Genomic DNA, 19,436 nt, shown 5'->3' on the forward strand with positions numbered 1-19,436 from the left:
TGTCTCACCTCTAATTCTTTCAGTAATAACCCTACTGTACACTTTACCTGGGATACTCAGTAAACTTATTCCCCTATAATTTTTATAATCTCTTTTGTTCCCCTTCCCTCTATATAAAGGAACTATACATTCTCTCTGCCAGTCCCTAGGTACCTTCCCCTCTTTCATGCATTTATTAAACAAAAATACCAACCACTCCAATACTATACCCCCCTGTGCTTTTAACATTTCTGTCATGATCATGTGAGGGTGTGTATTAGAGAGGGAGATTACTTCCCGGTAAAAGTAGGTCTTAAACAAGAACGTGTAATGTCACCATGGTTGTTTAAATATTTATAGATGGGGTTGTAAAGGAAGTAAATGCTAGGGTGTTGGGGAGAGGGTGGGATTAAATTATGGGTAATTAAATACAAAATAGGAGTTAACACAGTAACTTTTTGCTGATGATACTGTGCTTATGGGAGATTCTAAAGAAAAGTTTCAAGGGTTAGTGAACGAGTTTGAGAGGGTGTGTAAAGGTGGAAAGTTGAAGGTAAACATAGATAAGAGTAAGGTGATGAGGGTATCAAATTATTTAGATAAAGAAAAATTGGATGTCACATTGGAGAGAGGGAGTATGGAATAAGTGAATGCTTTCAGATATTTGTGAGTTGACATGTCAGCGGATGGTTTATGAAGGATGAGGTTAACCATAGAATTGATGAAGGAAAAAAGGTGAATGGTGCACTGAGGTATATGTGGAGACAAAAAAAATATCTATGGAGGCAAAGAAGGAAATGTATGACAGTATAGTGGTACCAACTCTCTTATATGGGTGTGAAGCTTGGGTTGTAAATGCTGCAGCGAGGAGGTGGTTGGAGGCAGTGATGTCCTGTCTAAGGGCAATGTGTCGTGTAAATATTATGCAGAGAATTCAGAGTGTGGAAATTAGAAGAAGGTGTGGAGCTAATAAAAGTATTAGTCAGAGGGCTGAAGAGGGGTTGTTGAGGTGGTTTGGTCATTTAGGGAGAATGGATCGAAGTAGAATAACATGGAGAGCATATAAATCTGTAAGGGAAGGAAGGCGGGTTAGGGGTCATCCTCAAAAAGGTTGGAGGGAGGGGGTAAAGGAGGTTCTGTGGGCGAGGAGCTTGGACTTACATCAAACATGCGTGAGCATGTTAGATATGAGTGAATGGAGACGAATGGTTTTTGGGACCTGACGAGCTGTTGGAGTGTGAGCAGGGTAATATTTAGTGAAGGGATTCAGGGAAACTGGTGATTTTTATATAACTGGACTTGAGTACTGGAAGTAGGAAGTGCAATGTCTGCACTTTAAAGGAGGGGTTTGGGATACTGGCAGTTTGGAGGGATATTTTATATATCCTTATATATGTTTCTAAACTGTTGTATCTGGGTGCCTCTGCAAAATAATAGTGATTATGTATGAGTGAGGTGAAAGTGTTGAATGATGATGAAAGTGGTTTCTTTTTGGGGATTTTCTTTCTTTTTTTTTGGGTCACTCTGCCTCGGTGGGAGACAGTCGACTTGTTGAAAAAAAAAAATAATTCTTGAGAAATTTCACCTCATTGTACTTGGCTTATAATTTAGCTGCTTCAGATACTCTCAGAAGATTCTGGTTTAATTAATTTTAATGAAGTTTAACTCATTCTTGTGTAATATCATGTAGAATTTTATTAATTCATGATACAATGAAGTTTAGCTCAGTGTTGCTGCTATTGAAACTTGCATTGCTATCGTGTGGGGGGAAATTCTGTGCTTTCCTGTCAAAAACATTTGAAAATAGTGCTCATTCCCTGTGGGAAGAACTGTGTGTAGTTGTTATGACTGATGTATGTAAACTTGTCTCTTGATATCAATAATGATAGACTGTAATTTTGTTTTAAGTAATAATTATGCCTTATACTTTTTCCACTGTTTTTGTAATATTCTTAATTATTTTTTCCCTAAATCTTGTCAGTTGGGTTATTGAGATGATATATTAAGTATGTTTATTTTGTTAATAGCTGAATTTTTAATATTACTGAATTTTATGATAAAAGTAAGGAAATACTGAACTCTGGCACCTCAAGGCATGTATGTTAAAATTTGATAATACCATACAGTATCTGTAACCAACTATAACAAACATATCCATCCTTAAATTTATTTTTGTGTCAGCTAAACCATCAGGACGGGATGAAATGCTTGCCAAGCTTTTCCCTGTTCTACCTTGTAATTCCACTTCATTCCATCGTGTGAGACTTTTCCATGCCATTTTCTTTTTCATGCTTCATTCTCATCTTTGGTCTCAACTACAAATGCTACAGCAAGAGAACCCACCGGATTGGGTTTGTTCTATCATTTAATCTACCTTTTTTGTTAAGTGTCTATTGTCTTGTGCGTGTAATGGACTGTACTCTGCCTCATCCTGTAGTTATAGAATAAAATACCTCAGTAACCCTTTTGATAATGCCAGCCTTGCCCCTCCTCCTATCTTCTGTCATGCTTTTACATTATCTATTATAACATGGGGCAGCTTATAGCTCCTCTTGTATATGCTTTTTTTTTTTTTTTTTTTTTTTTTTTTTTTTTTTTTTTTTTTTTTTTTTAGGTAATAATTGTTTCAACTTTGTTCACATGAGATGCTGAATGCTGATAACATGCTCCTTTCCTGCCATCAAGAACAATGAACAATTGTAACATTGATAATCTTAGTGCTGGAAAATCTGTTATTTTGCTGATGGAACTAAATATTTTTATTTATTAGGTTAAAAGGATTCAAATTAGTAATAGTTTATTGCATCATGGTATTATTATGAGTATCTGCATGTTTTTTTTTATATTAATTAGTTTATGACTGTGAGGGTACTATGCTTTGTGCTTGACCAATTTAAAATCAGGCTGTTAGCGCAAGCTCATTAATTAAGCTTGTTAAACATGCTCACTAGTCTATTGATGAATTTGTTAGTTTGCATTCAGATATGCATAAAAAAAATTGTAGAGTCTGGCATGGTGTGTAGAAATAGAACTAGTATTCATAAAATCTAAGTGAAAGTTAGAATTGAAGGTAATATAAAAAGGACTTTGTACCAAAATTTTTTAAATTTGAGCACGTCATTTATTATATATGCAAAGTTATGGATCCCTCAAGACAAAGTTCTTTATTGTATTTCCTTTTACTTATGTTTGATATTACATTTAACATAGATTATTCTTAATTATGCATAATGATTAATGTAGAGGACATTAGAGAACAAGATGTTTGTTCATCCAGATTGGTGAAAACATCTACAGTATATCCCCCCCTCTTCCTCTTTTTCCCCTTCCTCCCCCAATCTTTTTTTGCCTCCTCTTTTCCACCCCCCTTCCCCCTCTTCTCCCTTCTTCCACCTCCCCTTCCCTTTTTCTCCCTCGTCCCTTTCTTTTTCTTTCCCACCGTGTCTCTTTGACACCTTAAATTTTTATCATGTTAATGATCAGTGTACTTTTAAGAATACCTCAGCCATCAAATTCAGATTCACTTGTCTATACACTGTCCTCAGTGGACAGTTTATTAATGCATAAGAGATGAAGATGCAACATAAAAGAATACGTGGTTCATGCAACTGACATAATGTTTAACTCATGTTTTATTAATACTAATGAAATCATTAGAAACTAATATGCAACATTTAACATCCTTAAAAAAAATTTAAGATATATGGATAGGGAAATGCTAAAAATGCTTTTTGTTCATGTGGTAGACAAAATTGGAAAAAAGTTATAAAATGACTTACAAAGATCAAAATTTTTATGAGTTCTGAAGAAAGGCTGAAGGCAGTAGACATGCCCTATCTGACTAATGGGATTAAACAAGGAGACATGATGAAACACAAGATTATGAATGACGATGAAAGAATTAATAAGGAAGGTTTACAAACATCATCACAGGGAGAACAAGAGACCATAGTTATAAACTACGAAAGACGATGTGCTAGGAGGATATTAGAAACTTATTTTTCAGGCTGAGGTTGAACAGGAGCATGAGCTAAAAGATGAGGTGGTTCTATTACCACCAGAAACTTAAAACTGTTTAAGATAATTAATATAAAAATGGAATGTTATGAAATTAGCTCTGCTACTGTAGGTACAGATAAGTTATTATACACCATTTTTTTAGGTCTGAAAAAAAAAAGATAAGGAACGAGGAACAGGATAATTGAGAAGTAGGTAGTGAAGGTTGAGGAAACATTCAGAAGATTTGGGGGAAAAGCTGAAGAGAAAGAATACTGATGGAGGAAATTTATGCAGTCAGAGAGGAGGCACACTAAAATAATTAAGATAGGTCCATAAACAAGGGATACTATTGGCAGCAGTGTGTTGCCATTAAAATGTGACACAAATAAAAAATAGCTCCTCACTCACTGAGTAAGGATAGGCTGTTCTTTCATCTAGCAATTTATCAGGATACCCCTAAAAAGGCTATTATATTTCTTTAAAGTTAAGATGACTGAAGCTGTGAAAAGATTGAGGATTCACTACTAGAAATATGATTCAAAAATTGTATAAATATTATTTCTATGTATTAGTCTTGCCATCAAAGATTTACTTAACCTACAGTAAAGAGGAGTTTCTTGTTGAATGAATTGTTTCAGTGTTGATAAGATTAAAGATCCTTCTGATGCAAGCTTCAGAGTTTGTTCATTATCTTTATATTGTATTATTCAAAGGGTTGCTACCCAGTAGGTAGCTGTGTATGAAAGGCTGAGAATTTAATTTAGGAGAATGAGAGTAGCTAGTAATTTGATTGAACTGGTGTGTGGTTCCCTCTGTAGCACAAATATTGAAACATTGAAAGATACTTGTTAAGAAGTCAGGCTAATGGCATTAGACATTGTCTAAATGATAGGAGGAAAAAGGAAGAAATAATTACCACATTATAAGAATTGATTAGGAAAATTATCCTGTGACCAGCCATTAAGTAGGGCCTCCTGTTACATTTTTATGGGAAAATGTGTGATAGAGGCCCAGTTAGTGGCCATTCACAGACCTTGCCAGGATTCTGGTTGATGAAACCTTATATAACTTTCTGTGGTGCAGTGAGCTAAGACATTATGTGAGTAATTCTATTATTGCTAGAATGCAGGGTCAAACTCTGGCACTCACAATTATTACATTTGTTTGTTACGAATACCCAGGACATTAATAAGTGACTTACAAGGCCAGAATTAGTCACTGCCTGCTGGTGTGGTTGGGGTTTATTGCTTATTATATATTACGTGGAAAACCCAGTTATGTGAGGCATTTTAGTGAGCTCGATCACTAGCGCATCGGCTTTCACACTGAGGTCTGGAGTTCAAATCCCTGATACAGCTGGAAAACATTATGACGTGTTTCCATAAGACACCTAACGTCCATGTTCACCCATCAGTATAAAATGGGTACCTGGGTATTAGCCGACTGGTGTGGGTCACATCCTGAGACAAAATTGACCTAATTTGCCCAATATGCTCTGCATAACAAGCGGCTTTTTATATGTACATACTAGTAGTATGTCGTTGGTATCAAATAGGCCTGTATACCTTGTACATGTACTTGTAGAAATAAAGATATTATTATTAATATTATTATTATTAAACTTATTTTAAACTAGTTATACAGTAGGTGCATTATATAAATATTCTTGAAAATTTCATGAAGTTATGTATAATTAAGCATATTAAGTGCAACGACCTTACGTGTAGCGTGACAGTGTCAGCGTGCCTCGTTGTGCTTCGGGTTTTCTGGTGTTTTCACGGTGGCTCTTACGTGCTAGAACTTTAATTTGTGTCATCAATCCTATACGATACATCCCTCTAGCGCCTGGAACCAATCTTGGGCGGAAAACATTATATACTGAGTCAAAAAAGGAGAATTAGTGTGCACTACCTAGCAGAGTTTACTGCCAGAGGGGAATCATAGGCCTGTGTCCCGTGTGAAAAAATAATAATAATTGAACTTTGTGTCAGAGGAAAGAAAGTCTCCCTGAAAACATTGAGTATACATAGTGTATAGTGTATACTACAGTGGCTCCCTAGTATATTGATGATAAAGGCTAAAGTGTCATTTGAAAACAGGTGAATTTGTAAATGAAGTGATAAGCCTATAGAGGCAGGTGCCAGAAGTCGCCAGAAACTTACCACAGGTCAGCTGTTTTTAATAATCTTCCTGGCCTGCTAGTGTACTCGCATATAGTCTAGTGATACCAGTGAATAGCAGAATACAGTGTTGTAGTAGCAACTAACCAGTATTATAATGGTACTTAGTGGAGTGGAGTGACTTTCATTAGTTTCTTTTTTCTTGAAATACCAGACATATACTGTGAATTTCATATAACCTGTAGCTACCAGCGGTCGCAATATACACAACGAGAAGCAATTATTACTCCAGAAAAAGCGTCCTTCCTCCAAAATTTTCACCAGTCAACTATAGTGATAATATAGCATTTATTGTGGTGGAGACGGAAAAAATAGAAAAGCTAGATACACCGATTGATAAACAAGGGTGGAGGTCGACTGTTCGTCACTGTAGGAGTTGCCAGCAGTCACCGGCTCTTCAACACGCAAGTTATACTTTTGTATCAATCAAATCACATATTACTCGGGTAGATAATTTCCAGTAGATCCTTCATGTGTTAGCTCAAATCACCGACCAGTATGGTTTAAATAAGTGACCCACTGATCAGATCAGATAGACTGGTCCGAACCCTTGACTGGTCCGAACCCTGGACTGGTTTCAAACGGTTTCGTTGTGCACTACCTAGCAGGTTATTAATAGAATATTCAAGAGGTTGTAGTAGAATTGCAGTAAATCAACCATTCAAATCATTATGAAGCTGTGTGTAGTCTGTGGTCAGTCAAACAAACGGGCTTCCACATGCATAAATTGTCATTTTTGTGGAAATTGGTGTCACGCCCCTTGTGCAGATATCCAAGAACTAGCTACAAGCAGTATTAAAACAGGGAAGTGTTTTTGGGTATGCCCAAATGAGATAAAATGTGGACTAAAATCACAAGGGTATTAAAAGAGGTCAACATCAAAGCTGCTTTCATAGAAAACCTGGAAGCTTTCTACAACAGATGGGAACATAAAAAGTCTGGGCTGAATGGTACTGCCCTTGATACTGGCCATGTAGTCAGAAACTGTAAGGCTGGAGATGATGTCCTGGTAGTCAGTAAATGGGGGGCTGATAGTGCTGTCCTGGGAGACAGTAATGGTGAAGCTGGAGGTGCTGTCCTGGGAGACAGTAATGGTGAAGCTGGAGGTGCTGTCCTGGGAGACAGTAATGGTGAAGCTGGAGATGCTGTCCTGGGAGACAGTAATGGGGAAGCTGGAGATGCTGTCCTGGGAGACAGTAATGGTGAAGCTGGAGATTTTGTCCAGGTAGTCGGGAATTATACGCAGGAAGGAATACATATAAATGACCTCATAGGGGACAGGAGCCATAGTAGGGAAACAAGTGTAGTCAAAGATAAGATAAAACCAATATTGCAAACTAGAAATACCGCAGGAAATAGCAAACAAGAGGACTCCACTAGCAATAGTGAGGATATATTACCAAAAACAACTGGTGGGGGCTCCATTGTTGGTGCTAGGGAGGATAGAAGTAAGACAGGGAAACATGCACCAACAGGGAATACAGTCACAGAAACCCAAGGCAAACGGAAACCAAGCCTGTGCACATACTATGCACTCGGTATCTGCTGGCATGGGAAATCTGGAAAAACAGATGGGACATGCAACTATGACCACCCTAGAAAATGCCATGCCCATATGACAACAGGAAAATGCAAACTCCCTTCCTGTAAGCTTTTTCACCCTGAACTGTGTACCTCTTCAGTACAGGAAAGACTGTGCTATAACTTAAATTGCCAGGCATACCATCTAAAGGGGACAAAAAGATACAAAACATCCAGGCCATGGGAAAACCTGGGTAGCCACAGCCGCTCAAGAGGGAGAGGTTTTTTAGTGCCAGGAAGGAAAAAAAAACTGGCAGGAAATGGCAGAAATCGTACACCAAATCCAGTCATTCCTGGAGTGGAACCACAGTCGATGGCCTCCACTCCAAACCAACAGATACAGATACTAATGCCGGAAAAAAAATCCCCCCCCAGTACCAACAATACCACCAGTCCGATAACATTCTTCTTTGCAAATATACAGGGTCTAAAGCCAGCAACAAACAACAAAATACCCTTCATCCGTGGACTGCTTGCAGAGGCAAAGGCAATGTTCGCGGCTTTCACTGAGACCCACATAAAGGATCACTTGGACAACGAAATATGGATCCCAGGTTACAACCTATACAGATGTGACAGAGTGAACAGGCAAAAGGGGGGGGTTGGCCTGTACATTGCAGAGTCACTTGTTTGCACAGAACTGCTAAATGCCTCAAATGATGTAGTGGAAGTTTTAGCAGTAAAGGTCGAGAACCAAAACCTAGTCATTGTGGTAGTCTACAAGCCTCCGGATGCAACATCCCAGCAATTCCAGGAACAGCTGTTAAAAATTGACCACTGTCTGGAAAACCTTCCAGCTCCTGCACCCAACATCTTGCTCCTGGGGGATTTCAACTTAAGGCACCTAAAATGGAGGAATATAGCAAATAATATTGTTGCAGTAATAACACCAGGAGGCAGCTCTGATGAAAACTCACACTCACGCAAGCTTTTAAATCTCTGCACAAAATTCAATTTAAACCAGCAAATAATAGAGCCTGCTAGACTGGAGAATACACTAGACCTCATCTTCACTAACAATGATGATCTGATAAGAAATGTCACCATATCAAAAACAATATACTCAGATCAAAACATAATTGAGGTTCAGTCATGTATGCGCGGAGCCCCAGACCGACATAATGAGATTAGTCACGAGGGAGCATTCACCAAATTCAACTTCAATAACAAAAACATAAAGTGGGACCAAGTAAACCAAGTCCTAACCGATATAAGCTGGGAAGATATACTAAGCAACACAGACCCCAACTTATGCCTAGAACAGATTAACTCGGTGGCACTCGATGTATGCACAAGGCTTATTCCTCTAAGAAAAAGGAGGAGTAGATGTAAAACAGAAAGAGACAGGCGCTCCCTTTACAGGCGACGGAAAAGAATAACAGAGCGGCTAAAAGAGGTCAATATATCTGAAATGCGTAGGGAGACACTGGTCAGAGAAATAGCAAGCATCGAACTTAAGCTAAAAGAATCCTTTAGGAGTCAGGAATCGCGGGAAGAACTAAAAACCATAAATGAAATCGAAAGAAACCCAAAGTATTTCTTCTCCTATGCCAAATCAAAATCGAGAACAACGTCCAGTATTGGGCCCCTACTTAAACAAGATGGGTCCTACACAGATGACAGCAAGGAAATGAGTGAGCTACTCAAGTCCCAATATGACTCAGTTTTTAGCGAGCCGCTAACCAGACTGAGAGTCGAAGATCAAAATGAATTTTTTATGAGAGAGCCACAAAATTTGATTAACACAAGCCTATCCGATGTTATCCTGACGCCAAATGACTTCGAACAGGCGATAAATGACATGCCCATGCACTCTGCCCCAGGGCCAGACTCATGGAACTCTGTGTTCATCAAGAACTGCAAGAAGACCCTATCACGAGCCTTTTCCATCCTATGGAGAGGGAGCATGGACACGGGGGTCGTCCCACAGTTACTAAAAACAACAGACATAGCCCCACTCCACAAAGGGGGCAGTAAAGCAACAGCAAAGAACTACAAACCAATAGCACTAACATCCCATATCATAAAAATCTTTGAAAGGGTCCTAAGAAGCAAGATCACCACCCATCTAGAAACCCATCAGTTACACAACCCAGGGCAACATGGGTTTAGAACAGGTCGCTCCTGTCTGTCTCAACTATTGGATCACTACGACAAGGTCCTAAATGCACTAGAAGACAAAAAGAATGCAGATGTAATATATACAGACTTTGCAAAAGCCTTCGACAAGTGTGACCATGGCGTAATAGCGCACAAAATGCGTGCTAAAGGAATAACAGGAAAAGTCGGTCGATGGATCTATAATTTCCTCACTAACAGAACACAGAGAGTAGTCGTCAACAGAGTAAAGTCCGAGGCAGCTACGGTGAAAAGCTCTGTTCCACAAGGCACAGTACTCGCTCCCATCTTGTTCCTCATCCTTATATCCGACATAGACAAGGATGTCAGCCACAGCACCGTGTCTTCCTTTGCAGATGACACCCGAATCTGCATGACAGTGTCTTCCATTGCAGACACTGCAAAGCTCCAGGCGGACATCAACCAAATCTTTCAGTGGGCTGCAGAAAACAATATGAAGTTCAACGATGAGAAATTTCAATTACTCAGATATGGTAAACATGAGGAAATTAAATCTTCATCAGAGTACAAAACAAATTCTGGCCACAAAATAGAGCGAAACACCAACGTCAAAGACCTGGGAGTGATCATGTCGGATTATCTCACCTTCAAGGACCATAACATTGTATCAATCGCATCTGCTAGAAAAATGACAGGATGGATAATGAGAACCTTCAAAACTAGGGAGGCCAAGCCCATGATGACACTCTTCAGGTCACTTGTTCTATGTAGGCTGGAATATTGCTGCACACTAACAGCACCTTTCAAGGCAGGTGAAATTGCCGACCTAGAAAATGTACAGAGAACTTTCACGGCGCGCATAACGGAGATAAAAACACCTCAATTATTGGGAGCGCTTGAGGTTCCTAAACCTGTATTCCCTGGAACGCAGGAGGGAGAGATACATGATTATATACACCTGGAAAATCCTAGAGGGACTAGTACCGAACTTGCACACGAAAATCACTCACTACGAAAGCAAAAGACTTGGCAGACGATGCACCATCCCCCCAATGAAAAGCAGGGGTGTCACTAGCACGTTAAGAGACCATACAATAAGTGTCAGGGGCCCGAGACTGTTCAACTGCCTCCCAGCACACATAAGGGGGATTACCAACAGACCCCTGGCAGTCTTCAAGCTGGCACTGGACAAGCACCTAAAGTCAGTTCCGGATCAGCCGGGCTGTGGCTCGTACGTTGGTTTGCGTGCAGCCAGCAGCAACAGCCTGGTTGATTAGGCTCTGATCCACCAGGATGCCTGGTCACAGACCGGGCCGCGGGGGCGTTGACCCTCGGAACTCTCTCCAGGTAAACTCCAGGTAAGTTATTCTAAGTAATAACGTCAGAGCATTACAACAGATGTGGAGATGAAATACCAGTCAAATAATCAATAGACAGGTTTCAAAGATGTGTTTGACATATATTTCTATCATGGATCATGTTAGGGCAAGGAGGTACATTGATGTATGTAGTTGGCAGAGAAAGAACCTTTGGAATCTTCAAGTAGAGAGCTACAGACTTCGAGGCCTTTTATGTGCATAGTTTTTTTTACTCGGATGAGTCAAATAATGGATACATTTCAGAGGTATTTGTTTCTTGTATACTGCCTAAAAATTCTGTGTCAACTCTCTAGAAAGAGTTTCAGAGCTGAGTATATATTTCTGTTCATTGTCTTGCACATGTAGTCTGCACAGTAAGAGTGAATGTTTTGTATGTTGATTAAGCTTAAACTTTTAAAGAGTAGGGGCATGTGTTGTCTAGCACTTATTTGAGTGATCATTTGAACAGCAGCTTTTATTGAATTTCTATTGACTTTAGCTGAGTTGTTGCAGTAGATCCTAAAGTACGAATACCATAGGTGAGGTAAAGGATAGATTAGAGAGTAGTTCAGAGTATGGTAACTTACGTTGTTTGAAGAACATAGTAATGTACCTTAAGATACCCACTGTTTCAGAGACCTTGAACATGTGCTGAATATGAGTGTTGATTCTTAAATTGCTGTTCAGCTACAGACCTAAGAATTTTCCCACATATAGTCTTGTAATAAAAATTTTACATATCTTCTCTTACATTTGCTTGTACATTTTTTTAGCTCTTTTACTTAATATCATGTACAAAGTCTTATCAGTGTAAGAGGGAGTCTGTTGGTTGTCATCCAAGAAAATATCATTACATACTTATTTGTCATTGAAAATGTTGTCGAGGACAATAGCATTTGAATTAGACTTAACAAAACTTGTCATCTGCAAATATAGCATGCAACTGATTGTGGAGCATATTTTAACAGTTTGCCTACAGCTTAGGCCTTACCACTTTCATTGTGGTTTTTATAATTACTAAGGTGCCCGTAGGGACCTCGGGGGAACTTTTAGGAAAGTCTTTTGGCATTAAAAATTTAATTGGGTTTTTAATTGATGTTGGTTATTTTACCTTGGTATGATAGTATTTATGTTGAGTGTGTATGCTTGTTAGTTTTATTATTTGTTAATTTTATCCTTGTTTTTAATGTGAGTTGCATAAACATTTTTATGAGCATTGAGTGCTCCATAAATGTCTCGATTATTGCCACTACTACTCATCGGCAAACAGAGCTTGTTTTAGTTCCTGAGATGCATTATAATGGAGGGTCCCAGGTAATGGCTGCTTACAAACTTTTTCAGGATTCTGGCTGGTGAAACTTTTCATGACCATGTGGTGTACTGGGTCAAAGCTCTGCAGTGTTAATTCTAGGATTGCTAGATCACAAGTTCAAATCTTGTAATGGCATTTGAAAAAAAGAGTGAGTGAGTGTGTGTGTGTGTGTACAGAATGTATGAAGCTCCACATAATATATAGGGTGACATGAAAGATTTTGGATTCTTCTAAGGTAAGTTTATTTAAAAGTTAACCATTTCAGTGATCATTCACTATCATCATGACCAGTAAATATTACTGTTGTACCAGTAGCAGAAAGCAACTATTTTTAACAAGTTAAAAATTATATTATTTGTTTAAAACAATACTAAGACTAAAAACTTACTACAGAGAGTATGCAACCTCAGATGAGTTGAGGCAAGAACCAATTTCTTGCAAAAACTGGACTGTTCAGGATTAACAAATAAACCCTTCATCATCTTTCAACGCACCAGCCATATCCCACCGAGGCGGGGTGGCCCAAAAGAAAAAACGAAAGTTTCTCCTCTTGCATTTAGTAATATATGCAGGAGAAGGGGTTACTAGCCCCTTGCTCCTGGCATTTTAGTTGCCTCTTATGACATGCATGGCTTACAGAGGAAGAATTCTGTTCCACTAAACCCTTCATATAATGAACTAATAGGAATGGGCAGGTGGCTGGTAATGGCAGTTGTGGGGTATAGAGAAGAGATCATAATGAACAATTCTGTTACCAATGGACTGTGTCCATTGCTTTCAAATTGCGTGACCCAGTTAATTTGGTTCTTTACTTTTGAAGTCTGTTAAAAGGAGAGTTTACTGAAACACATTTGTACTGCAGGGTAAATATAGATCAGAGGCACATTACACAATACTTGAGCACTCCACTACAGACATCACCTACTGACAACTCTGCATTCACATCAACACCAGGACAACAACCATCAACTTTATAAGTGTGCAGCGAAACGTCTATGAAATAGACTAATAGGGTAGGAAGGGGTGTTCATTTTAGTGAAAAATTCATAATATTGAAAGTTTTGATTAAGTGGGTGTAATCCATTTAATCAGTCAACACTGGACACAGACAAATGCCCAATAAAAAAGACTTAATCCACTTTGTTGATGGACTATTGGACATACTAAGAATAAACTGGAGTATAGTATTACACTGCATTACTGTACAGTACACCTGTACCTGAAAAGGAAAAGAGTTAAAAGTACAGTACAGTAGCAGAAGAGCCATGCTCAACAGAATGAATGTTAACACCAACAGTGTGCTGCTTATCATACCATTTATACACTGCTGCTTCAATCCTTGTATCTTGGGCCATTTTCATATGCTTCCTACTTCTTCAAGGGGGGAGCTCCTTGGTGTGGTGAAGAGGCTCTTGGTCTGACGAGTTAGACCTGTTGGTCTCCTTCCTCAGACCGAACCTAATTACCCCCCATTCCCCCCCTTCCCCCTTTCCCTATCCCATCCTCCCCATCCTCCCTTTTCCCTGTCCTCCTCCTCCTCCTCCTCCCTGTCCCTCCCTTATTCCCTTCCTCTTTTTGGCCTGTGGGATTCTTCCCACAGGCACACTGGTTCTCAACATCAGTTTTAACCGCAGCTTCTCATTCTATGCCCCAAACCTCAGGCAGGCATTCTCAGAAGTGCGTGCCATGGTGGTCTCCTACTTGTGCTCGGGCAGTATGTTGAAACGCGCTGCGTGGGGCAGATACCGGTACAATAGAACCACAGAGAGACTACTTGAGTTTAAGCAGAAGCGAGTGGTCACTCTCCGTGTCATTTGTGACGCTAAACGCACTTGCTGGCGAGATTGTTTCCACCATCACCTCGGCTTCCTCTATGAGTGCAGTCTGGAAAAACATACGGAAACTGAGTGGTAAATACTCTCCTGACGCGGCTCCTGTTCTGCAGGTTGCCAGTGTTGATATAGCAAACCCTCTTGACGTTGCCATTGAAATTGGCAATCATCTGGTCCGTATTTCTCGGGGGCTCCATCTATGCCCCTCGTTTCTTTCCGCAAAGTCTGCCAGAGAGTTAGCACCCTTGGACTTTTCTTCTCTCATTGAAGAATTGTATATGTGCCTTTTACACTTCAGGAACTGGAGGAGGTGACACACTCAGCTTGCCGATCATTGGCAGATGGGCCTGACGACATTCATATTCGGATGTTACAACATTTACATCAATCAGCCCTTGTAATCCTCTTACACCTCTTCAATCTTTTTTGGTCACAAGGGGTTCTCCCCCAGCTGTGGAAATCTGCCATTGTTCTCCCTTTCCGCAAACCAGGTACTACAGGACATGATGCCTCCCACTATCATCCCATTGCTCTTACCAGTGCAGTTTGCAAAGTGATGGAACGTCTGGTAAATCGACGTTTAATGTGGTATTTAGAGACACACAACAGTCTCTCCACTAGTCAATATGGCTTTCGTAAGGGCCGTTCTACCATAGACCCCTTACTATGCTTGGATACGTATGTTCATAATGCCTTTGCAAATAACCACTCAGTTATTGCCATATTTTTTGACCTTGAGAAGGCATATGACACAACTTGGAGGTATAATATTTTGGCCCAAGCCCACTCCTTAGGCCTCCGAGGCAATCTACCATCCTTCCATAAAAACTTTTTAACTGACAGACATATCCATGTTCGGGTTAATAATGTGCTCTCCTCGGACTTTGTCCAAGCTGAGGGTGCCCCCCAGGGATGTGTTCTGAGCACAACACTTTTTCTCCTTGCTATAAATGATTTTTCCTCTAGTCTTCCATCGAATATTTGGTCATCACTCTGTTGATGACTTCGCTATAGCTTGTGCAGGCACTGACTGTCACCTCATTACAGTTTCTCTCCAGCATGCAGTCGACCGTGTTTCCAATTGGGCCACTGTGCATGAGTTTAAATTTTCCAGTACCAAAACTCGCCAAATTACTTTCACTAGACGCTCTGTCATCTCCAATCATCCTTTGTACCTCTATGGCTCACGTATCCCTGAACGTGATACAGTCAGGTTTCTAGGCCTTCTCTTTGACCATAGGTTATCCTGGAAACCTCACATTACCTCTCTGAAGGCAACTTGTCACAACCGGCTGAACCTTCTTAAAACCCTTGCTCATCTTTCATGGGGAGCTGATCGTCGAACTCTCCTTCGCCTACATTCAGCCCTCATTTTATCAATTATGGTGATCAGATCTATTCAGTGGCCTCTCCTACTACTCTCTCAAGCCATAATCCCATTCATCACCAGGGATTACGTTTGTGCCTTGGTGCTTTTCGCTCTTCACCTGTTGAGAGCCTCTTTGCAGAAGCAAATATTCCATCCTTGTCCGATTCCGTGATGCCCATTGCCTTTGCTACTATGTTTGCTCTCATGATCTTCGCAATCCTTCCATTTATAGAATGGTCACCGATGTTAGTAGACATTATTTGTCTGTTGCCCCTGTTTGCTCCATCCATTTTCTCCTCGACTACATTCGCTCTTGTCTTCCCTTCAGTTACCACCTTTCTATGTTCATGTAGTATCTCACTTTTCCCTGCCCCCTTGGGAAGTTCCAGCTGTTCGAGTCTGTTCTTTCTCACTCCCTTGTGCGAAAACCCAACTGCCTACAGTAGCTTCCTGCTCTCTTTTTCTTGACCACTTCCGCTCTCATTCTTATGCCATCGCAGTGTACACAGATGGCTCTAAGTCTTCTGATGGCGTTGGATTTGCAGCAGTGTTTCCAGTGTCATGCGAGGACATTTACTATTCTCGGCTAGCATTTTTACAGCTGAATTGTATGCAGCACTTATCCGTATTGCATCTATGCCTGTGTCATCATTTGTGGTTGTCTCAGACTCCCTTAGTGCTCTACAGGCTGTACGAAAATTTGATACACCTCACCCACTAGTCCTCCATATCCAACTTTGGCTAGACCGTATCTCTACCAAGCATAAAGATATTGTTTTTTGTTGGGTCCCTGGTCATGTTGTCGTACAGGGCAATGAACAGGCAGACACTGCTGCACAGTCAGCAGTACATGACCTACCAGTTTCATATAGAAGTGTTCCATTTATGGACTATTTTGCTGTAATAGCTACCCACCTTCACACCCGTTGGCAACAACGTTGGTCTAATCTACTCGGTAACAAACTTCATTCTATTAAACCGAGTATAGGTTACTGGCCGTCTTCTTGTCATCAATGTCGAGGTTGGGAGACTACTCTCTCCCATCTTCGCATTGGCCACACTCGTCTTACTCATGGGTATCTCGTGGAGAGGCACCCTGTTCTTCTCTGTGAGACGTGTCAGGTTCCAGTATCGGTTAGCCACATTCTGTTAGACTGCCCTCTCTATCACCGAGCACACAGAATTTACCTCCAACATCGTCTCCGCTCTACTTCTCTCTCTTTACCTTCCCTTCTTGCTGATGGACAATCCTTTAATCCTGACTCTCTCATTGACTTCTTGACAACAACTGACTTACTCCACAAACTGATGACAATACCTTTCGCACTCAGCCCTTTCTACCTCAATCTCTTTCTGCCCTCTACCCCTGCACTATCCACTGCCCTGCTGTTCTCCGTAACCTATTAATTATCCCTCTCCCTTTTGCCACCTGATACCCCCACTTCCTTCCTGCCCTGCAGTTTAGCGCTTCTTTTTGATTATAATAATAATAATAATAATAATATACGAAAATTTGATACACCTCATCCCCTAGTTCTCCGTATCCAACGTTGGTTACGCTGTATCTCTACCAAGCATAAAGGTATTGTTTTTTGTTGGGTCCCTGGTCATGTTGACATACAGGGCAATGAACAGGCAGACACTACTGTGCAGTCAGCAGTACATGATCTTCCAGTGGAATGTAGAGGTGTTCCATTCACGAACTATTTTGCTGTAGTAATTGCTACCCACCTTCACACCCATTGGCAACAACGTTGGTCTTATCTGCTCAGTAACAAACTTCATTCTATTAACCCTTAAATGGTCCAAACGTATATATACGTTTTTTCAACATCTGAAAGTATGTAAAAAAAATGTAGATCTTCTTTTTTGTTTTACATTTGAAAATGTGTAAAAAAACTTTTATCTACATTTTTTTTGTTATATTTGAAAATATGTAAAAAAAAGTAGATCTACTTTTGTATCACTACGAATTTGAATGTCGATCTGTTTGGACCGTTTAAGGGTTAAACCGAGTATAGGTTACTGGCCATCTTCTTGTCATCAGCGTAAAGGTTGGGAGACTACTCTCTCCTGTCTTCGCATTGGTCACACTCATCTTACTCACGGGTATCTCATGGAGAGGCGCCCTGTTCCTCTCTGTTAGAATTGTCAGGTTCCAGTATCTGTTAGCCACATTCTGTTAGACTGCCCACTCTATCAACGAGCACACAGAATTTACCTCCAACGTCGTCTCCACTCTGCTGCTCTCTCTTTATCTTCCCTTCTTGCTGACGGACCCTCCTTTAATCCGGACTCTCTCATTGACTTTCTGACAACAACTGATTTACTCCACGAACTCTGATGATGATGGCTTTAGTACTCCCCACAGCCCTTTATACTCCAATCTCTTGCTGCCCTCTACCCCTGCACTATCTACTGCCCCGCTGTCCTCCATAACCTACTAATCATCCCTCTCACTTTTGCCACCCGATACTCTTGCTTCTTTCCCTGCCCTGCAGCACTGTATGGCCCTTGTGGATTAGCGCTTCTTTTTTTATAATAATAATGATAATAATAATTAGGTTTTTGTTACTTTTTTCTTTTTTTTTCTAACATTTTTTTTCCAGTAAACTTTTGTGGCCTGTGAGATCATTATAATGTATAATTGTACACTCATTGTATTCAACACAATAACTGCACAAATTTTTTTATCATTATATTGCTTACAAAACTTGTTTACATGTTTATTGTAAGCAAAATAATCATGAAAATATTAGTGTGTTTATTGTGCTGAATACAATGGTACCATATAGTACCATATGATACCATATGATACTATGGTACCATTGTACCATATGGTACAATTGTATCATATGGTACCATTGTACCATATGGTACTGTTGTATTCAGCACAATAACCATAATAATACTATTATCATTATTTTGTTTACAATAATTGTTTACAACAAAAAATATGTAAAAATGTTGTGTATTATTAATGTTCAGTTATATATTTACAAATGTACAGCCACTGGACATGTTGCTAGAGCAAGATGAAGAAGCGCTTTGTCTTGGAAACTGCTGAGTCAGTGGCTTGGTGCCTCATGGCACCAACACCTCCTACTGACCTTATGGTACATTGTACCATATGGTACAGGATACCATATGGTACAGGGCACCAGGGATCCCTATGGAAAAAAGTCACCCTGACTTTTTTTGGGTTACCCCAGAATTTTATACATGTGCTGCTATATATGATAATATATGTAACTGGAGAAGAGAGGAATGTAGAGGAGAGAGAGAGATTTTGGGAGATGTTAAGTGAATGTATAGGAGCCTTTGAACCAAGTGAGAGAGTAATTGTGGTAGGGGATCTGAATGCTAAAGTAGGAGAGACTTTTAGAGAGAGTGTGGTAGGTAAGTTTGGGGTGCCAGGTGTAAATGATAATGGGAGCCCTTTGATTGAACTTTGTATAGAAAGGGGTTTAGTTATAGGTAATACATATTTTAAGAAAAAGAGGATAAATAAGTATACAAGATATGATGTAGGGCGTAATGACAGTAGTTTGTTGGATTATGTATTGGTGGATAAAAGACTGTTGAGTAGACTTCAGGATGTACATGTTTATAGAGGGGCCACAGATATATCAGATCACTTTCTAGTTGTAGCTACACTGAGAGTAAAAGATAGATGGGATACAAGGAGAATAGAAGCATCAGGGAAGAGAGAGGTGAAGGTTTATAAACTAAAAGAGGAGGCAGTTA

At 40.0% G+C, this 19,436-nt stretch overlaps 1 protein-coding gene across 15 annotated transcripts in view; it reads left to right on the forward strand.

The window, feature by feature from the left end:
• The window catches only part of LOC128700135 (Ca[2+]-channel protein alpha[[1]] subunit D), a gene marked incomplete at its 5' end in the record, with an annotated part of 794,286 nt that overhangs the window by 520,404 nt on the left and 254,446 nt on the right, over positions 1–19,436 (forward strand). For 12 of the 15 annotated variants that reach the window (XM_070100780.1, XM_070100771.1, XM_070100781.1 and 9 more), the window contains 1 exon segment: positions 2,310–2,330. In XM_070100780.1, the coding sequence (XP_069956881.1) occupies positions 2,310–2,330 (21 nt within the window). 15 annotated transcript variants of the gene reach the window in all.

The sequence above is a fragment of the Cherax quadricarinatus genome, chromosome 74 (genome assembly GCF_038502225.1).
Source record: "Cherax quadricarinatus isolate ZL_2023a chromosome 74, ASM3850222v1, whole genome shotgun sequence".
Classification (NCBI taxonomy): domain Eukaryota; kingdom Metazoa; phylum Arthropoda; class Malacostraca; order Decapoda; family Parastacidae; genus Cherax; species Cherax quadricarinatus.